The sequence below is a fragment of the Erpetoichthys calabaricus genome, chromosome 15, assembly GCF_900747795.2.
Source record: "Erpetoichthys calabaricus chromosome 15, fErpCal1.3, whole genome shotgun sequence".
NCBI lineage: Eukaryota > Metazoa > Chordata > Cladistia > Polypteriformes > Polypteridae > Erpetoichthys > Erpetoichthys calabaricus.
This window is the reverse complement of record NC_041408.2, coordinates 35,948,048-35,966,743: the sequence shown is the minus strand read 5'-3', so window position 1 is coordinate 35,966,743 and position 18,696 is coordinate 35,948,048. Positions and strand designations below refer to the sequence as shown.

Here is an 18,696-nt window from a genome sequence, read left to right as displayed (position 1 = left end):
TTCAGGCGTTCAAGTTTATTATCTCAAGAGTAATCGTCAGTAGTAAATGACCCGGTATGTATGAATACGGTGCCATTACAACGTCAACAGGAACTGGTTATTTCAGCAATAAACCGCGGTTCCCGGCGACACTGTAGTACAAAAAATGATTTGAAGAAACAGGTAAATATATATGTAAAGATGACATTCGGTGTGGAACGTGTAATCTGCCCTGACAGTCCTGGACACAAGGCATCGGTAGAAAGTGACCCAGACTGTGTCAGGTCTCATTAATGCGCTCGTGGCCAATTTAGAATTGCCACTTAACAGTGTTGGGAGGAAATAACAGGGGTACCGTGCTAACTACAGATAAACAGCGATCACGTGATATACGAACCACTGCAGCAGCGTTATTCACTGCGCAGCACTGTCGCAACAACTTAAAATTAAACTGTAGAGACTAATCTATGACAATTTGTTATGAAATCTTTAGACTTGTGCTATTATTAGCTCACTGTAAAGTTATATATGACAAAATGTAAATGAGGTTACACTAAAATTGTTATAATGTAATTAAGTAAAAGTTAAAAACATCACTGATCTGTAGAATTTTGAAAATTGAATAAAGTCAATTTCTTGTAAACTGTAATTTACAAACAGTAAGTAACTAAATGTGTTTAAATTATTATGAGCACTATCTATCTATCTATTTATATATCTGTCTGTCAACAAACATTATTTTACTTCACAATGTGGAGCTGGTCAAGCACCTAATTGTTTTATTATTAAAGGAAATTACTTAAATGTTTTATATAAAATGGTTACATATGGAGGTAGTCAATCAGATATTTAATAAAATGTAGTATGTGTTTCTCTCTCAGATCATGCTTACAGTTTATTCTATAGGGAGGATAAAAATGGCCCCAAAACTGTTTATATAATAATTCCAGAAAAAAAAAAAAGATAATACAGCATTTTGAGTTCCAATCAAATATTATGCAAATTACACTATTTACACCTCAAAAGCATTCACACAAAGCATTTAAATGATTTTTTAAAATCATGATACAGTATTACATATTATGGATGAAAACATTTATGTAACAGTGTAAAACGTTAAAAATTGTGATGTAGAATAATGTTTTTTGTTTGTTTCAAAGAGAAATCAGGTATTAATATTGCAATACCATTGTTACATATATGTACGTTAATCTTCACTCTGAACACTCGTACACAACAAACAAAACCCTACTGCTCAATAATATGACGAATTTTATTTACTATATTTATAAAAATGCATTGGAAATGATGTTACAGAAATAAACTGATTTTATTTGAGTTTATGTTATTTATTTGGTGTTCACATTATTTTTATAATGTGGCAGTGGAATTAAACTTAACTTAATAGCATTTATCTCCGTTTCTTACATTTTATGATTTTAGAACTTATTTTATCTGAATAATTTTATAACTTGAACAAAAGTGAAGTTAATTTTTTTTCAAATTGTATGAATATCTAGTTTCAATTTGCTTGTATACATGATTTCTAATGGTTAAATACAACATGAAAGAGAAAATAAACAATATGTGGCTAGTTAGACGGATGGCACAAAGCTGTAGAAGACTGATTAGCACTCAGTAGTGTGTATTCAGGCAATCACACTAAATAAAGTACTCAATTCAAAAGAAGATTTTACAAGTATTTTAATATTACCTTTCTGGTTGGTTTCAACTGTCTCAGTGTTAGGATGAACAGCTATTGAAATTATGTAAACATTTGTGGCATAACACAATACTCTTCCATGTTGAGTTAAGGATTACTCATTTAAATTTTGCTGCTGAACGGGGTTACATTTTAACTTTGACCCAGTAATTAAGACATTGAATTATAATCATAAGAAATTTATTTATTTTTTTATTTCAACAAGTTAGTGTTATAAAAAGCACATGCATTTAAAATAGAAAAGCAAGTAAAATGTTCTTCAAAAAATGTTATGTACTGAGCTTTTGTCTTGTAGTATAAAGCAAAATAAAAATTAATTTTGTAAGCATGAAGAAATAATTACTGTAACATTTCTACTTCCTTCAGTTGAATTCAGGTATTATCACTGGATCAAATTACATTTCAAATTGAAATGTAAAATCACCATCCAAGTAAAACGATTGTTATTAAGTGCTAATTTTACTTGATGATGGTTTTGATTTTGGAAATGTACAATAATTGTGCAGTTCTACAGTAGATCTTTTTTTATCAAGTTTTATGCCTTGGTAAATGTTGATGGCAAACAGTACATTTTAAAAATAAGATAAGTACTCAAGCCACGTGGCCACGTGCACAATGGTTGTTTTAAATGGAAAGACACATTTCCCATAAGAGAGCATCCACTTTATATATTTACTTTTTCTTTCCAAAATTTAAATTAGATTAAATATTTTAATAATGCACACATAAGCCTTCTTAATCATAATTTCCCATTGGGATTAATAAAGTATCTATCTATCTATCTATCTATCTATCTATCTATCTATCTATCTATCTATCTATCTATCTAATTTAAGAACATTTAATCTCCTGAAATTTGTAACGTGTATAGTTCAGTTTTTATTCCAGTTTGACTATAGTGTTAATTAGGCTTCATAAGAAGATTCGAAATTATATGTGTCACTGTAAGACATACTACGAGGGACGTTCAAAAAGTTTCCGCACGCTTATATTTTCATTGGAAACGGTGAAGCGAGAGGAGTGGTAATTGGGCATTAAAAAGTTTGTACGATACTGAGAAAATTGCATCACAAACGAAGGTGACTATGCAGAAAAGTGATGTAATTTGTTTTTGAAACTCTTAATAAACAGAGTTAAAAAAAAGTGCGAAAACTTTTTGAACGTTCCTCGTATTTTAGAAAGTATTTAATGAGAAATGACTTTAACTAATATATGTGACACACTTTGTGTATTACTCTTTTCATTTAAGAGTACGATAAATGAGAAGTACTAAAGCATACTTACTTAAAGTACTGCATATGGTAAAATACAGTCAATTTACTGTCAATTTTTATAACCAATATTAGTGTAACAGGGAGTTAGTTATTCTTCATAAAAAAGTCATAGTAAAAGTAATTTAACATTTTCTTGAAACTATAAATTAATATTTTATGTGATTATTTTTACAAGATTAAATATACACATGTGTATGTACATTTTCTATGTTTATTTTTGTCATAGGCATTAAAACCAAGATGTCAAATAAACATTTATACAGTATGGAATGTCTGGAAATTGGCAAGCAAGGCATCATCAAGAAATTACAGCTTTCTAAAAATGTCTTACTTCACTTATCTATGTATATTTACTTCTAAATAAAAAAAAAAATACACTACACAAAACTACAAGTATGCATAATGATAATTTCTTCTTTATTACATGTGAGTCTGTGGGAAGAGATCAATTCTTATGATTTATGCAAACGACAAACATAGTCAAAAGCTCTATATCTCACAAATCAAAAACAATCACACTAATAAAGTATTTACTTATCCTTGGGAGGAATAATTTAGACTGAATAATGAGTTCACATTCACACACACACACACAATCCTAATTAACATAAATGAGTAATTGGACACAATACGCCATGCCGGTCTCTAGATAAAGACATTGTAACACAATTTGACTTACCTCATATTTTAAAAGAAGAGTAATTACACCACACTCATTTACTTGTACAGGTGCATAAAATTAAAATGCATGCAACCTGCACACAATACGTGGAAGTTCAGCATTTAGTTTTTAACTTGACACTTTGGTTATTAGAGAAAGATTTATGTAGATAAATTCAAAATGAATTATTCATCTACATTGTCAGAATTAACAAAAGTGTGATATTTTGCAGAACAGAGGTGATTACAATATGAATTTTGTCATTTAATTTAATTAAGTGTAATACCAATAATACGTTAATTGTAATAATCACATGCTGGAAAATATGTGTTGTACCAATGGGAAAATTTTGATTTTTTCATGAGTCAATGGTACTGTAAAATTCACCACACATTTGCTAAAGCTACTATAATGTAAAAGACTCAGATGATCATTTAAACCAAAGAGATATAAAGATAAGCAGCAAAAACGTAAGGTATATGTCCTTACAATTCCATGTTCTATTAGTGAATACATAGAATAGATCCATTCACTTAAACTGTGCGTTTTGTTGAAGGTAACAACTAAATACAGAACTCACGTTAATGTATAACGTTTAGTAGTAAATTCTAGAGCATTTTTTTTTGCTGAAGTTTAAAACATTCATCCTTCCATCCATCCATCATTCTTGTGTTCAACCTGGTTATCCCGTGTTTAATGTATTAAGCGTATACGTGATATTCGGTCAAGGCTTTTACATTTTGTTAGTGGACAATATACAAACTTTCCAAACATAAGTGCTGCAACAATTTAAACGTGAGTATAGTTTTTAGTCCCCATTCTTTACAGCAACTGTTTTAAGTAAATAATTAAAGAATGTTAACGATTTAAGCGCATTGGTCTGTTCTTTTACTGGAAGCTCGACGCTGTTTAGAGAAAAATCACAACTATGAATCTAACATTTTCAAGCCCAAAACTATAGTTTTGGACAAATTAGTTTAGCAAATCGAAATGCCATTTAAAATTTGCCATACTGTATACCACCCACACACACGTTTTTATCGTTTCAGCAGTAAAACCGTTGAAGGTATTAGAAGATCCCTCGCTGAGACACATACAGGCGCGCACACCCACCTACTCGGTTTAAAGTGTGCGCCACGTGTAAATATACTCAGCTAAAAGCAATCCAAGTGCAGTCATGTCAACATGCCCCCCAAAGACCAGGCGTCATCTGTTTAACTGGCATGGCATCTGCAAATACATAACCAGGCATGTAGACTGGGGACAAAGGATTAGGTTTATGTCACGCAAATAGGTGGAAACCTTTAAAACTAAAGGAAATGATAAGGAGCCAGACGTTGCAGTGATAAATATATAATTTATATTATCAAATCCTTATATATATATATATATATATATATATATATATATATATATATATATATATATATATATATATATATATATATATATATATATATACACAAATGTATATAATATATAATGTACATAAGCAAATAGTTAAAAGCAAAATATTTACAATGAATTGAATTCCACTTCAGTTTTTAAGTCGGGATCATTTTCCTAATATATTTATGATTTATAGATTTATATTCCGGATAGTCATCGCTTTCCACCACAAATAGGTGAATAAGTTGCTGTCTGTTTTGTTTTAAGATGTATAAGACGAATCCTTTCTTAATATTTGGAAAAATTCAAAGGTTTCAGGACAGTTTTTCATCTCTCCTAAAGATGGCAGTCAAAGATGTGATATTTTCGCGGGAGCATGGCGGAGTTCCTAGAGCACAGTCATGTTTCGGATGAATGTGCAGTTGAATGTTCAAAGATTTTTAGTTCTCACAACATACGCACAGAGCGGGAGTAAGAGCAATGCAAATAAAACTTACTCGAGTTGTAAAGGCATTTTTTCTTTTACATTAAACAAAAGAGTCGTAAAAGAGTCGACTATAAATCTCGAACGTCACTATAGCGCAAGGAGCAAGAAAATAATAAAATTCAGACAAACTGATTTATATATCGTTTTGTTTATTTGGCAGAATTCGGTCTTCTTGCAAACGATATATTAGTTTTTCTGATACGTGCCCGGCTTTACTGCTTTACCTCTGTCAAAAATAAAACAAAACAAATATCTGCAGTGTGGTCTTTAGCACAGCCGTTTTCCTCTGTTTTTGTATTTGGTGTATCCAGGAAACGCCGAGTAGTTTCAGAATACAGAATTTAAAACGGTGCCATTGACAGAGTGCAATAAGGCGTGAGGGGGAACTAATCTTCCCATTTAAGTGTTTGTGGCAATTTTATCTAAATGAATTTAAATGCTAAGCGAAGAGCAATTTACAATTTGCATTAAAGGTAAACCATTGTTTAAAAATGCAGATATTATTTTTTGGTTCTTTGTAGTTTATGTATGCCTGTGCTGTTTTTAAACATGTCTAGAAAAATGTGAAATAGTACGAGCAATATTTCATCTATAAAAGAAGAAACATTCAATATCTAAGACGAATAAGCAATTTAAGATATTATATCTAGGCAAATAAAGAAAATGTATATACAGGTTTCTGTCACATATTTGCAGTGCATAAAGTTAACCTCAGGTTTAAATAACTGGAGACTGGACTCATTTCCAGCGCTGAGTATGAAGTAAATGTAATTCTCATGTGCCAGACAGGTTTTTATTGAGATGCAAGGCACCGGGCACCTACACCTTCATTGCTTTTACATTCTTGCAAGGTGAGAAGCATTAATCAGGGAAGCCAATGTAATTAACAATAATAATAATAATAATAATACAACTGGTAAAGGAAAATCTACTTTATTACAAAAATAGACATTTTGTGATAATATGCCATTAATTTACTATTGCACTTAAGACAGTTAAAATCACGCCATGAAAACATCAGCTCATCTATATACAGTCCACAGCAAAAATCTTGGAGACATCGGAGACCACACTCTTACTTGTGTGCAGTTAGGGATGTCCATCTTGGTCTTACAGTAATCTCCTGTCTTGAGAAGTTTAAAACTATGGTTTTAAAAGAAAAAATAGTTTTCTGCTCTGAATCCACGGGGTTACTAAGTGTTATTCATTTGCAATATTATTGTGAATAAAACTTTATTTTTTAAAATTTTAAAACCCAAATCTTCATAGTATGCAAATAAAGCTTAGTTTAATTAAAATGACATTTACTACAGGTTATCTGATAAATCGCATTATTCTTCAGATTTTAACATGGTTGTCCTTCTACATCCTTGTTAAAACGTACATTAGAGATGTCAAGAGTTATACACACCCCACTACTATGTAAAATACACCAGAAACTGCCAATCTCTTGTAGTCACAACATAATAAAAATCTCTGAAGTTAAAATGTCCTTTTATTTTATGTTAAATATGTGTTTTAGGATTTTCAGTATTATAGGAACTTTTGATTTGTAGTTCTGACTGCTTAGTAATCTTTGTTTTACCTTTTGACTCTTGGGCACTATCCACAATGATTCTGTGTAAAAAATGAATCATGCTTCAGGCCATTTGATAACTTTTTAAATGTCAGCAGAAGTAATAAAATTTATGATCACTAACACATACCCATTTTATGGTATTCTGTTGTAAATGTCACAGTTTCTGTAATCCACTCAAAACTGTAAATTAAAGCATTTCTCAACAAGTTCATTTTGAGTGATCAAAAATATTTTAAAAAGTTTTATTAGAAATCGTATGTTTTCAGCAGTGATTCTTATAATTATTAGAATGATCCAGTAAAAGTTAAACTGTTAAAATTCAAATTTTAAAAATATACAATAAGTTTAAAAAGCTGCAAATTATAAAGAAACGTTTCATCCAAGACTACTAAAGCCAAAGTGACATATACAGAAAGTGTGTGGATGTATAAAAAGATTGCACTCATCAAAGTAATTTTTCCAGACCTTTTGGACAAAAATTATTTATTTACAATGGTACACATTAACTCTTCAAAATGGATTCAAGGAAGGGAAACACACATATGAATGACATTTGCTTAGAAAAAAAGTAAACATAATCAAAAGAAAATGTTGATCATTGGATTGACATATATATATATATATATATATATATATATATATATATATATATATATATATATATATATATATATATATATATATATATATATATATATATATATATATAATGTATTTGTGTGTTTTTCTGTAATTTTTAGATTGTATTAAACAATGCACTTGGTGGCTCATGTGCTGGGACATAAAAGATCTGATGAAATAAGGTTCAACACACCTTTACATTTCCACGATTCCATCTTCTCCAGAAGACACTGCTTGCAACAGCTGATTAATCTTTAGTAGATTGCTTCAGCTCACCATTTATATATGCTAATGCCATTTCAAATATGGTGAGGGAAGGAATTAGACACGTATATTCATACCTCAGGCAGGTGTGAATAAGAATATGGAAGAAGTCCTAGGCTGGATGGAACTCTTCTGCCTGAAAAATTATTTTAATCCTCTAAAAAGCCCTGGAACAGTGTCTCACTGCCATTTTCTGGGTGAATATAAGGCTTTCTGTTCTTATATTTATGAAATAAAGAAACTTCAGGAGATGATCAGGGTTTTCATGGAAGCAACACACACACAGTGTGGAAAAAGTTAACATCTTTTTTAAAAAAATCTATAAGAAACAACATAATATGCAGAACAGTACAATATCATTTACAATACTTCAGTTCTTTTATAAGTTCATTGTAATTGTACAACAGTATTGATTATGTCCATTAGGAGTCCATCTCTCTATTTTTTTTTAATTATTATTTTATTTCTGGGCCATTTTTTGTTGTAAGGTCCTCAGTAAAATAAATCAAAGCCAGTATCTTGGTGCAATGTAAATCCCAAGAATAGAAGATCACAATCAATGATTCAGGCCAACATATAAAAGAGAACATTGGCTGAAAATTCTGCTGATTTACTTGTATTTTCTGGTTTATTATGCTTTCTTTTTCTTTTTGTTCAAGAAAAAAACAATCCCTTAAGCTGCGGAGTGCGAATGTTCATGATTTATTCTCCCATTGTTGCGTCTCCTGGGTTTAAGAGTGAGGGGCTTGAAGCTGATGTTGGTATTCCAGCATAGGGTGGTCCTCCATGCATCACTAATAGAGGGTGATGGAGGTGTCCAGGAATATAGGAATGCGTAGGAGGTCCATGGCGCAACGGAATGGAATGAGGAGGCATCTGAGATGGATGGTAATTTGGTGGTCCAATACTCACACCTATCGGACTACCATGACACACATAGTCACTTGCCATTCTCTGCAGACCTAGAAAAAATGTTTAGAGAACATATATTTAAAACCCAGTTATGAGTAAATGGAATAAACCCAATAAAAAAATAAACATTTTCTGCAGTTATAAATGAGTATAAATATTAAAACCTATAAATTATATACCCATGATTCATATTTAAAATGTCATATTTTCAACTTCTGATATTAACTTTTTTTAAAGAATAAGTGAACAATTATTTATTAAAATTCTATTTACAATGTTCTGTAAAGATACTCATATTTATCCTTAAGAACAGATTTTGGATTTTATCATAATTTTCATCTTGCCTAACACCACATCCATGTTTTGGATAAGCAATCAAAATTCCCCAAGGAGTTTCTCCACCCAATTTTATTACATTTAGAAAATGTGACCATTATTTGATTCCCCAAAAGATTTTTCTGTTGCAAGAAGGCTTCTGTTTTTATCTAGAATGAATATATATGTTTCTTTTGTGAACAGACTGATCCCATTACAAAGTCATGGGAAGCCTGAACAGCATCAGATATAAGGTAGGAACCGACCATGGCTATCATGTAAAGCCATGATAATGTATTAAATAAGGACAAACCATTTTTAATTCTCTTATTTCATTCTATAGAATATTTTTTTTCTAATGAGGGCCGGGACTTGCTAAGGCAGGTAGACCAAATTTCCTTTTTGTCCATCTGCAGCCTAGTGTCTTCTGGGCTAATTCACAAGTATGACTTGATCATCTGAGATATCTAACATGTCCCAGGTCTGCCAATGTCTCCTTCAAATATGTAGTCCTAATTCAAGGTAGCTGACAGTACAGTGGATATTAAATATCAATGACAAGGAGTTTGAACTTTGTTTTTTTTTTTTAATCAAGAAAAAAAAAAAAAAATATATATATATATATATATATATATATATATATATATATATATATATATATATATATACATATATACCTTGCTTTGATTACAATACTTACGTCTTTCATAGATTTCTGTGAACCTAGAGTATTACATCTGTATTTCTAATTTTAACCCACTCTTCTTTGCACGAGTATTCTGGCTTTGTCAAACTGTGAGATGTTTTCTTGCGCCCAACTGTAATTATTTGAGTTCAAAGACCTTCTGTATGTTGAAGCTCTAATTGGACCAATACAGGATATTGATCTTCCATTTTAAGCTAATACTTGGAACTGAGATAGCTGTGTGCTTCAAATTGTTGTCATAATGAAATTCTTATTTAATTTCAGCCTGCTGTCATATAACAGTTGGGTTTGTCCCATAATATTTGCATATATTCAGCTATTCATTCTCCTCTCTATAATGACTAGAGGCCTGTCCCTGTAAAAGAAAATTAGCTCCATAGAACAATGCTACCACCAGCGTGCTTGACAATAGGTAAGGTGTTTTTTGGGTGATGAAGTGCTTTGATTTTGGAGTAAAGGATTTATGACCAAAGATACATACTTTGGTCTCATTGGATCAAAAGACGTTTCCATGTTCATCCTTCTTGCAGCAATGTACACCAATTAAGATGTTCTTTTTTGTGAGAAAAGACTTTTTCATCTTGCTACCCTACTCCACTGTTCAGACTTATATAGAATATGTGAAATTACTGTGGACAATTTGTGCATTAACTTCAAGACTGACAATAACCTTTAGTTAGTCTGCCTAATGAGCACTCAGCTTCTTCTTCATGACTTTGGAATTAAGTTCCAGTCCTGGGGATGCCATATTACCTCAACTTATTAATGCCAATCTTCACAGTGTTCCAATATACTGTATTGGTAATGTCTAAGAAATGCTCTACCCCCCCACCCCCTTCCTAATATTTCCCATCCCATAGATCTTTCATAAGGTCCTTGTGAACCTTGGTAATATCTGCACTCTGCAAATATAGGGCTAATCAAAACCCCTTCAGTGTTTGTCAGGTGAAGGGAGATAACATTTGTACACGATTTAGAATGTTAAACCCAAACACAGCATTTTATAAAGGGTGTGAACTTTTTTATTTGTTATCAATTCTTTGTAAAATAATCCTTTTGTTTTTTAAATCATGTGCCATTGGTTACAAGATTTTGTTAAAGTTTGAGAAGTACTGTGATATGATTTATACTGAATTTAGCCTTAACAACAGAACGATCCATGGTGCATCCGAAGCAAACCAAAATCTACCTCAGTTTGCCCCTATTGACGTGGAGAAGCAGCAGGTTCAAACTGTGTCCATCCGACATAGTCAGCCTGTCAGCTGAGAAAATATTGTCTGCTCAGACTCATCTCTCAAGACACACAAGAAACTCTTCAAAAGGGCTGAAGTAATTTCAAATCACAGCATTCTCTGGGCTTTCTCAGAATACCCACACTATGCTTTTGAGTTTCTCAAGAGTATCCAGCTGAAACCCTGCTTGTTTGCTTGAACATACTGCCAAGTAGTGAATAACTAAGAATTCAATACCTTTCTTCACCTGAGTGTTCAGAACATATAGCTAAAGATCAGACAAAACTAATAGAAAGTTGAAAAATGATGTTTGTTACAAGGTGCTACTGAACCAAGTACACATATGAGCAATCTTCTGTTATTATTATAATACAATTTTTTTCTTTCTTTCTTTTATTATTATTAGAGTAGAAAATGTATGACCCTTCTTTTAACTATATCTACTTTAAAAAGAAAAGGTGAAACACTAAAAAATATGGAGAATATAGCAATTACATCAGTATTAGTCATTTGTATTATTAAGAAATTAAAGATCAAATCCAAAATAAAATCTTGGCCTGCAAAAAGGTTAACAAACTTGAGCATAATTGGAGGGTTTAATTCCTAAGTGGTGCCAATGAGATTTGGGGTCACTGAACATGCTCACTAAAGCATACCTTGGATTTTCTGAATGGGACTATGTTCATGTTCATAATTATTTCTTTCACTGTGATAAGTATTGTCAGGAAATTAAAATAATTTTTTGTCCATGTACTGTTTTTTTAAAGCAAAAAACCACAGCATTAAAAACAATAAGCTTCACCAATATCAAAGGGTCTCAGTCTTCCGCATGGATTGTTATGGTTTATGGAAACTGACAGGTGCATTGTTTCTGAGAGCTATAAGCTCCATAATCGTCAAGGGTAAAAAGCATAACGCTCTTCCATAAGTAGGTTTAATTGGCTTTGATTTTAAGTAATGCTGTGCTGTGACTGCAAGGAACACCTTAAATTCAGGTCTTCTGGCTCTTCAGCAAATTGTAGCTGCTTAATCTAGCCTAAAGGAACATTTTTGCGCTAATAAAACATTGCCTATAAAACAGAATGTACCCTCAGACTTTTAATCAAATAAAAGAAAAACATTTTTAGTAATAACCTATTAATTTAATTGGTCATGAAGCATAAAACACATCACTTACATGTAATTGACCCAGAAACTAGAAGAAAGACATTTAAGTAAGCCAAGCTTAGAAATGTCAGAAAATGCAGCAAAACAGCTAAACTGTAAAAAAAGGATATTTTTTGCCACTCTGATCTTTCTCTTTTAATCCAAACAATTTGAAGCTGTTTTGCAAATTGTGACTATTAAAGTTGGATTTTCTTAGCATTATAAGGTGCAAAAATAATGGATAAGTTGTGGCTATGAGAGAAAAAAACATTGTTTCTCTCCTTGGCTACATATTTAGACTTTAATTTAAAATAATCATCTGGATTTAAATAAATAAAACCAGTTCAACACATTAACATTTATACTTATAATAACAAAAACCATAAACTAGTACAGATCATGCCTCTATTAGACGTTTCACCAAAGAAAGCATTAATAATCTCTATTTTTGTATGCTAAATAAGTCAAATCCATTGGTCACACTACTGATGATAGCATACTTAATTTGGATATAGTCAATTAGCCAGGGCTAAGCTGCCTAGCCTACTGAGCACACCTCCATTTTGCATTACTTCTTTTCCCTTTTGCCATAAGTAATCCTATTATTATACATAGACAAAAGATATACACACAATTTAATACTGCTGAAATTGTCTGTTTTATATTTGACTAGAGTTCTATGTTTATTTTATGTTTAAACTGTTTTTATTTACTATTCTGTGGTGTCATTCAAGATAGTGCATTAATGTAACTCATGCATCAACTGTAGTTAGACGGATTTATGACACTGGAGGGACATGCTCTTTCCTCTCCTTGCACCACTGCAGACTGCTTACATTTTGCCAATCAGTCTGTTGCTATAGCAATACCCCCCTCCTTGCGCACATGCACTCACACACACACACACACTGAAACACACACACACACACACACATATATATCCCCATTCCCCTCCCCCTCTCTTCTAGTCTATCTGGCTCTTGCTGTGTCTTTTTTGTCATGTGGTCAGTAAAGTATACAATGGAGGATCACACAGAAACTGTACATGCCAGAGCCTTTGTGGCTCACAGCTTTGGGTTTGACCTAGAAGAAAGAGTAGGAAGCAAAAAAGATGGAAAATTATAAATATTAAACCGTGAACAAGCATAAAATCATGGGCAGGAAGAATGTTTAAAAAAGAAATTTAACATTAAAATAGTCATTATAATAAAACAATTCAGATAGTTTACAAGAAGAGCCCAGTTTGTACTTACTTCCCCTTTCTCTGTGAATAGTTAACTAGGTGATGATTACATGTAGTGCCATTGCCCCTCCATGCCCATATTCATGCCCATTCCACTCATAGGTCCTGGAAGGGAGATAAAAATTCAAAAAGATTTCAGAAAATGAGCTAATTATATAATAGAAAGGCCAGAGCCAAAAAAATAAGAATGAAATTAATAATAATACTGTTGTATTTATTTGACTCACAATGCAAATGTACAGCATTAACAACAATAACCAACTGTGCCCAAGAAAAGCTCAGTAAAAATTACATTTAGCAGCCTGCATTTGTTAAATATTTTGCATTGTAAGGAAGTTTTTAATGGATATTGCATTATATAAAAATGGGACAAGATGAACACCTTACCCGGAGGTCTAATTCCCATATGCTGCTGTCCATCCATAACAAACCCTCCCATTGGCTGACCATCTGGATTGTAAGGTGCTCCTTGACTTACTAGAAGAGGGTGTAATGCAAACAGTTGAGTAAGTGTCCAGTGAACATTAACAGGCAGTAATTTAACTGAATATAACCACACTGTATTGCTTAATTAAAATATTTCAATTTTATATATGCACAAATATATTTTAATTTTCATAATCAACTAGCAGTTTACTGAAAGCCATGAAAGAATACTACATTTTTTTAACCAGAATCATATATGCAATGTTATGGTCAATACTGTCAATACTAACTTTGCTTCACAGAAACATATATACAGTAACATAGCAGTTTTGTGTAAACAAAATTCACAATAACTGTGGCAAGGGTAATCAGATTTTTTTTTTCCTTTACTTGTTATAACAAATTTCTTTTTACACTCACATTTAAGGTATAATATCCACATATGTTTTTTTAGTTTTATTCTAATATACTGAATACTTAAAATTCCTAAATACTACATATATGAAGAAATTCAACTTCAGCAGTTTCAGTTTCAGAAAATGGCCTTCATATAAAATTAGAACAAGTAATTAGAGGAAATAAAATTAATAGAAATAGAAACCAAAAACATATGCACTTGAGTTAAAAGTGAGGTAAGTTCTAGTCTATAAGCCATCGACATGAAACAGGCCTATTGCATACTCACACATAAAGACCTGTAATGCATGTTTAATACATGACCTAAATCTGTAAGTAAGCTGTTTTGGATTATCCAAGCACAAAAGCTCTACCTCAGTGAATGCCTTTGAAATTTACTGAGTCCCAAAAGCAATCCTGACCCCTTTGCCCTTATCACAGGTAATAAAGTTTACAGCAGTTCCACACCAAGCCATGCACCAGGGAGTGGTCCTAGTAGAAAAAAGAAGGGTTGGCAAGAAAAAAAAAACATATTTTTAGAGGAGATAAAGAAGGATCCTGTTTGTGTAAAGAGTCCACCATTGGACACTTAAAATTACTGATTCAGTCCTTCTAAGAATTGATCTAAAAGTTATAGTAATGATTAGAGTTATTAATTTAGTCTTGTTTTGTAATTATTTTTCAGTCACCTCAGTATCTATTTGGCAGTTTATTTACCAGGTGATGGACCTCCTGGTGAATGGCTTGAGGATGACTTCTGCTTGCAAGACTTGAATACGTTTACTATTGAGGACTTGCCTGCTCGATTTGACTGGTCTATCATTGGCTGAACTATTCTCCTTCTGGCATTAATGAACCTGGAAAAAAATACACTTGGTTATTTATCATACTACTATATTCAAATAATTATTACAATAATAATAATATCAACACATAAATTCTCTCTCATTATTGCTTACAAATATATTCTAAATTTACAGAAAGCATTTTACAACTAAAAATGTGATTTTCAGAATTTTCTCAATTCATTGGTAGAATAAACCAAACTGTTTAAGTTCTTTGCTGCTGTTTTGCCATTTTTGTTTGTTTCCTTTAAGAACAATCAAATTCTGCAACCTTTTGTGACCTTTCCTTGAAGAACAAATTAATAGATTAGTAGATTTTTCAGGAAAAACATATGGACAATACATTATTAAAGATGCACGAGGAAGAGAAACAGAGCTAGAAAATGGGAGATGTTCTTATGGGCGTCTGTTGGCTTATTTAATTACAGATATGTACTTCTCCTCTCATGTTTGTTTTATGGTTCTGTCTAGGCACTACCTTTTTTCCATGTTCCCTACCATTTTAGTTCCGTTTTAATGAATACAGTTAAAAAAGAGAACTACAATAGCAATCCAGCATCAAACAAGAGAATGTCTGGAGTTTTATCACCAATAGCTCATACTGCTGGTTGTGTACATAGCAAGCATTACTTTTATTGCTTTTCTCAACTCACTGAAAGTCTGAGGTCAGCTGTGGGTCAATGTTGTTCAGATCATGACCTCTCTGGTTTTAATTTTATCAGAGATACTACCAGGTGAAAACACTTTATGCTTATAATTTAAAAATATTTTTGAATATAAATCGAGTTAATGGAGTGAATGGAACACAAGGAAGGTGTTCCTTTATGGTCAGAAGGAGGAAAAGGTCATGTACAAAAAGGAGAGACAAAGTGGGAGAGAGAGGGAGAGGGAGGAAGGTGAGGGAGAGCAAGAGAGAGAGGAAGAGAAGGAAAGGACTACTCATATATTTGGACTAGAAAAGGATGGCTTTATGGAAATATTGTCATAATTCCAAAGATCCTAATTTTGGGGTACTTGTTCACTAAGGGGAACACTTGGATCTGAAGAGAGATGAAACTACATTATCAAGGCCATCAGATGGCAGCAGAGAACCAGAGAAAGGACATGATTGAAACCAGCTGTGCAATGTCAAGGGCAGTCAACACAGGAACAATCTTGGGTGCCTGGCACCTTTAAATTGGTGTCAAAACTTAGCAACCAGGATCTCCCAAGGTAACTTTTGGTGCTAAAAAGTTAAGATAAATCGGATGACCCCACACATGTCTCCAAACGTTACTTAAAAGTATGAATTGAAATTGTGGATAAAAATTAGCACACCACCTCTTAATATTCAGTTATTAGCAATGACAAAGCATTGTGCATTGCATTCTGCCCTGTAATACAAAAAGAATTTACAAATGAGCAACAATTCATGCAGTGAGCTAAAAAAGCAGTATGTCTGTTTGCTTTATGTTCTTATTCCTTATGTTTACCCAGTGGTTGATAATATTTTGTTGTAAATGGACTAAAATATTGTTAAATAAAGCTGAAGCATTCCTAATGTTTGTGCCTGAGAAATGGCAGAGGTAAATTAATTTTATTCAAGAAAAGGAAAAAGCTCTGGAACTGACAAAGTTAAAATAAAGGATGATAGCTGAAACCAGTAACAGTTTTTGCCTATGATCATTCCTAATAGTGCCTTACATTACATGTGCCACTTCTTGGCTACTTTCCTTTCTTAAGTGCAGATAAATCAGACTGTAGACCTGTTTGCCAAGGGTCAGTGAAGGTCCCACACTCGTTATACACACAGGTGAACTAAAACAACGTGAAATATTTAATTAATATGAAAATGTGCATTTTCATTAGTTGCTTTTGTTGCAACTTGTTGCTGAACATAGAACACGTGTATAAAGTCTGTTTAAATTCTTAAATATTCTAACTCTAATGACTGGCTAGTAACATGAATTTGAGGGTAATTGCAATGATTAAAGTAAGAAAATTTCCTGTATACTATTAAGGAAGGATACATGGTTGCACCCTACAGCTGAGTGTTAACTAGGAATAAGATATTGTCTCACAGGTGTGAAGGCTGTTTTAGAATAAGGAGAAATGTGTTTTGGAAAGCAAGCCATATAATTTGGAAGGCTCCTAAGTAGAAAATGTGATTGCTACCCACAGATACAGCTAAGGATGCTCCTATTTATTTAGATACTTAAGATTTTATTTTTTTCTTGATGTTTCATTGTTGTATCTGCCTGCCTGAGGAGTTCCTAAAGTGCATGCAGGCAATTTGAAGATCTCCTAAGCCCAGTTGATATGTGGCAGGTGATGTTTTTAAGTTTTAGCACATTTGTTGAATTATCTTGCTTGTATTTGTGTTTGTTTGTTTACTTTTTTTTTTAAACTATGTTTGCATTTGATGACTTGGTGCGTTATCCCTATATAGAATGGAAATTGACTTTCATTTAGTAATCGGTTTTTGTGTTCCACCTTTTGCACTAAGAAGTTCACTTTGCCTCAGAATGACTGAGACAATTAATCAATTAATACCATTTGTGTAGAGTTCAAACCTGGCCAAATAAAATGAGATTCTGTAGTGAACACAACAGAGCTTTCAGAATTTCTTATGTGACATTGTGGGGAAATATTGAGGAAGCTCTTCTAGAAAATAAGGACTGGCTTTGAAGCAACAAAAAGTAGGATTAGTAAAATTTAATTGTAAGAAAGTTTATGATTTTCTTTGCAGTTTTTGCTGGATGTAATTTTGATATGAGAATACAGTGCCTTTTTGTGCTGTTTTGCGTGGTTGACAACAGAACACAAGGAGGCATCACTTTCTTCAGCTGTCTGGTAAAAGCTTATGATGGCCTACTGGAAAAGTGACTCCATCTGATTGTTGACCCTTAGTTAAGAGAAGCAATATGAATTCTGGCTGTTAAATAATAGACTGATTTTTTTTGTCCTTGTATATATATTTGAAGGTCCAAAAAAGTCTTGTCTACATTTGTTTTGTAGACTTGACTGTACAGGCTGTGTTAGGCTGTGCAATGGCTACAGAAATATGGTGGCTACTACTGAGTGAGTACTAATATTGTCTGTGTTCAGATACTTGGAACTAAGCCAAGTCCATTCAATATGTACATGTGGCTCTACTAAAGGTCTCCTTTTCTGTTTAGAATTTTCATGACATGATATCAAGGTTCAGACAAAGCTTGGGGAGCATGTAGTTTAGACATCTGGGTCAAATCTATGCTCTTTATGAATGGTGCTGTTCCTTTTCAAGCACTGAAGCAGTTTTTAGATAAAGATAAGAATGAACACCTCAAAATGTGAAATTTTGGTCATCTTTCAGAGAGGGGAACATTACTCTCCTAAGGACAAGGGGGCATCTTTCCGAGCTAAATGAATTATTGTACCTCTTGGACTTGTTTACAAGTAAAAACAGACAGTAGTGTCCAAATGATAGCAGTTTATGTACCTGTGTGTTGTAATGATTGTGAAGTTGTGAAGTTTCTG

The 18,696-nt window shown here is 32.6% G+C and overlaps 1 protein-coding gene across 2 annotated transcripts in view; it reads right to left on the bottom strand.

Annotated features, from left to right (window-relative positions):
- Positions 1 to 8,792: 8,792 nt before the first annotated feature.
- Positions 8,793 to 18,696, bottom strand: part of meis1b (Meis homeobox 1 b) — a 175,835-nt gene continuing 165,931 nt past the window's right edge. For both annotated transcript variants that reach the window (XM_051919340.1, XM_051919341.1), the window contains 4 exons: positions 15,148 to 15,210; positions 13,919 to 14,004; positions 13,542 to 13,636; positions 8,793 to 8,939 (listed from right to left, as the gene is read on the bottom strand). In XM_051919340.1, coding sequence (XP_051775300.1) covers positions 13,578 to 13,636; positions 13,919 to 14,004; positions 15,148 to 15,210 — 208 coding nt within the window. In that variant the 3' untranslated portion in view covers positions 8,793 to 8,939; positions 13,542 to 13,577. The remainder of the gene's footprint in view (positions 8,940 to 13,541; positions 13,637 to 13,918; positions 14,005 to 15,147; positions 15,211 to 18,696) is intronic.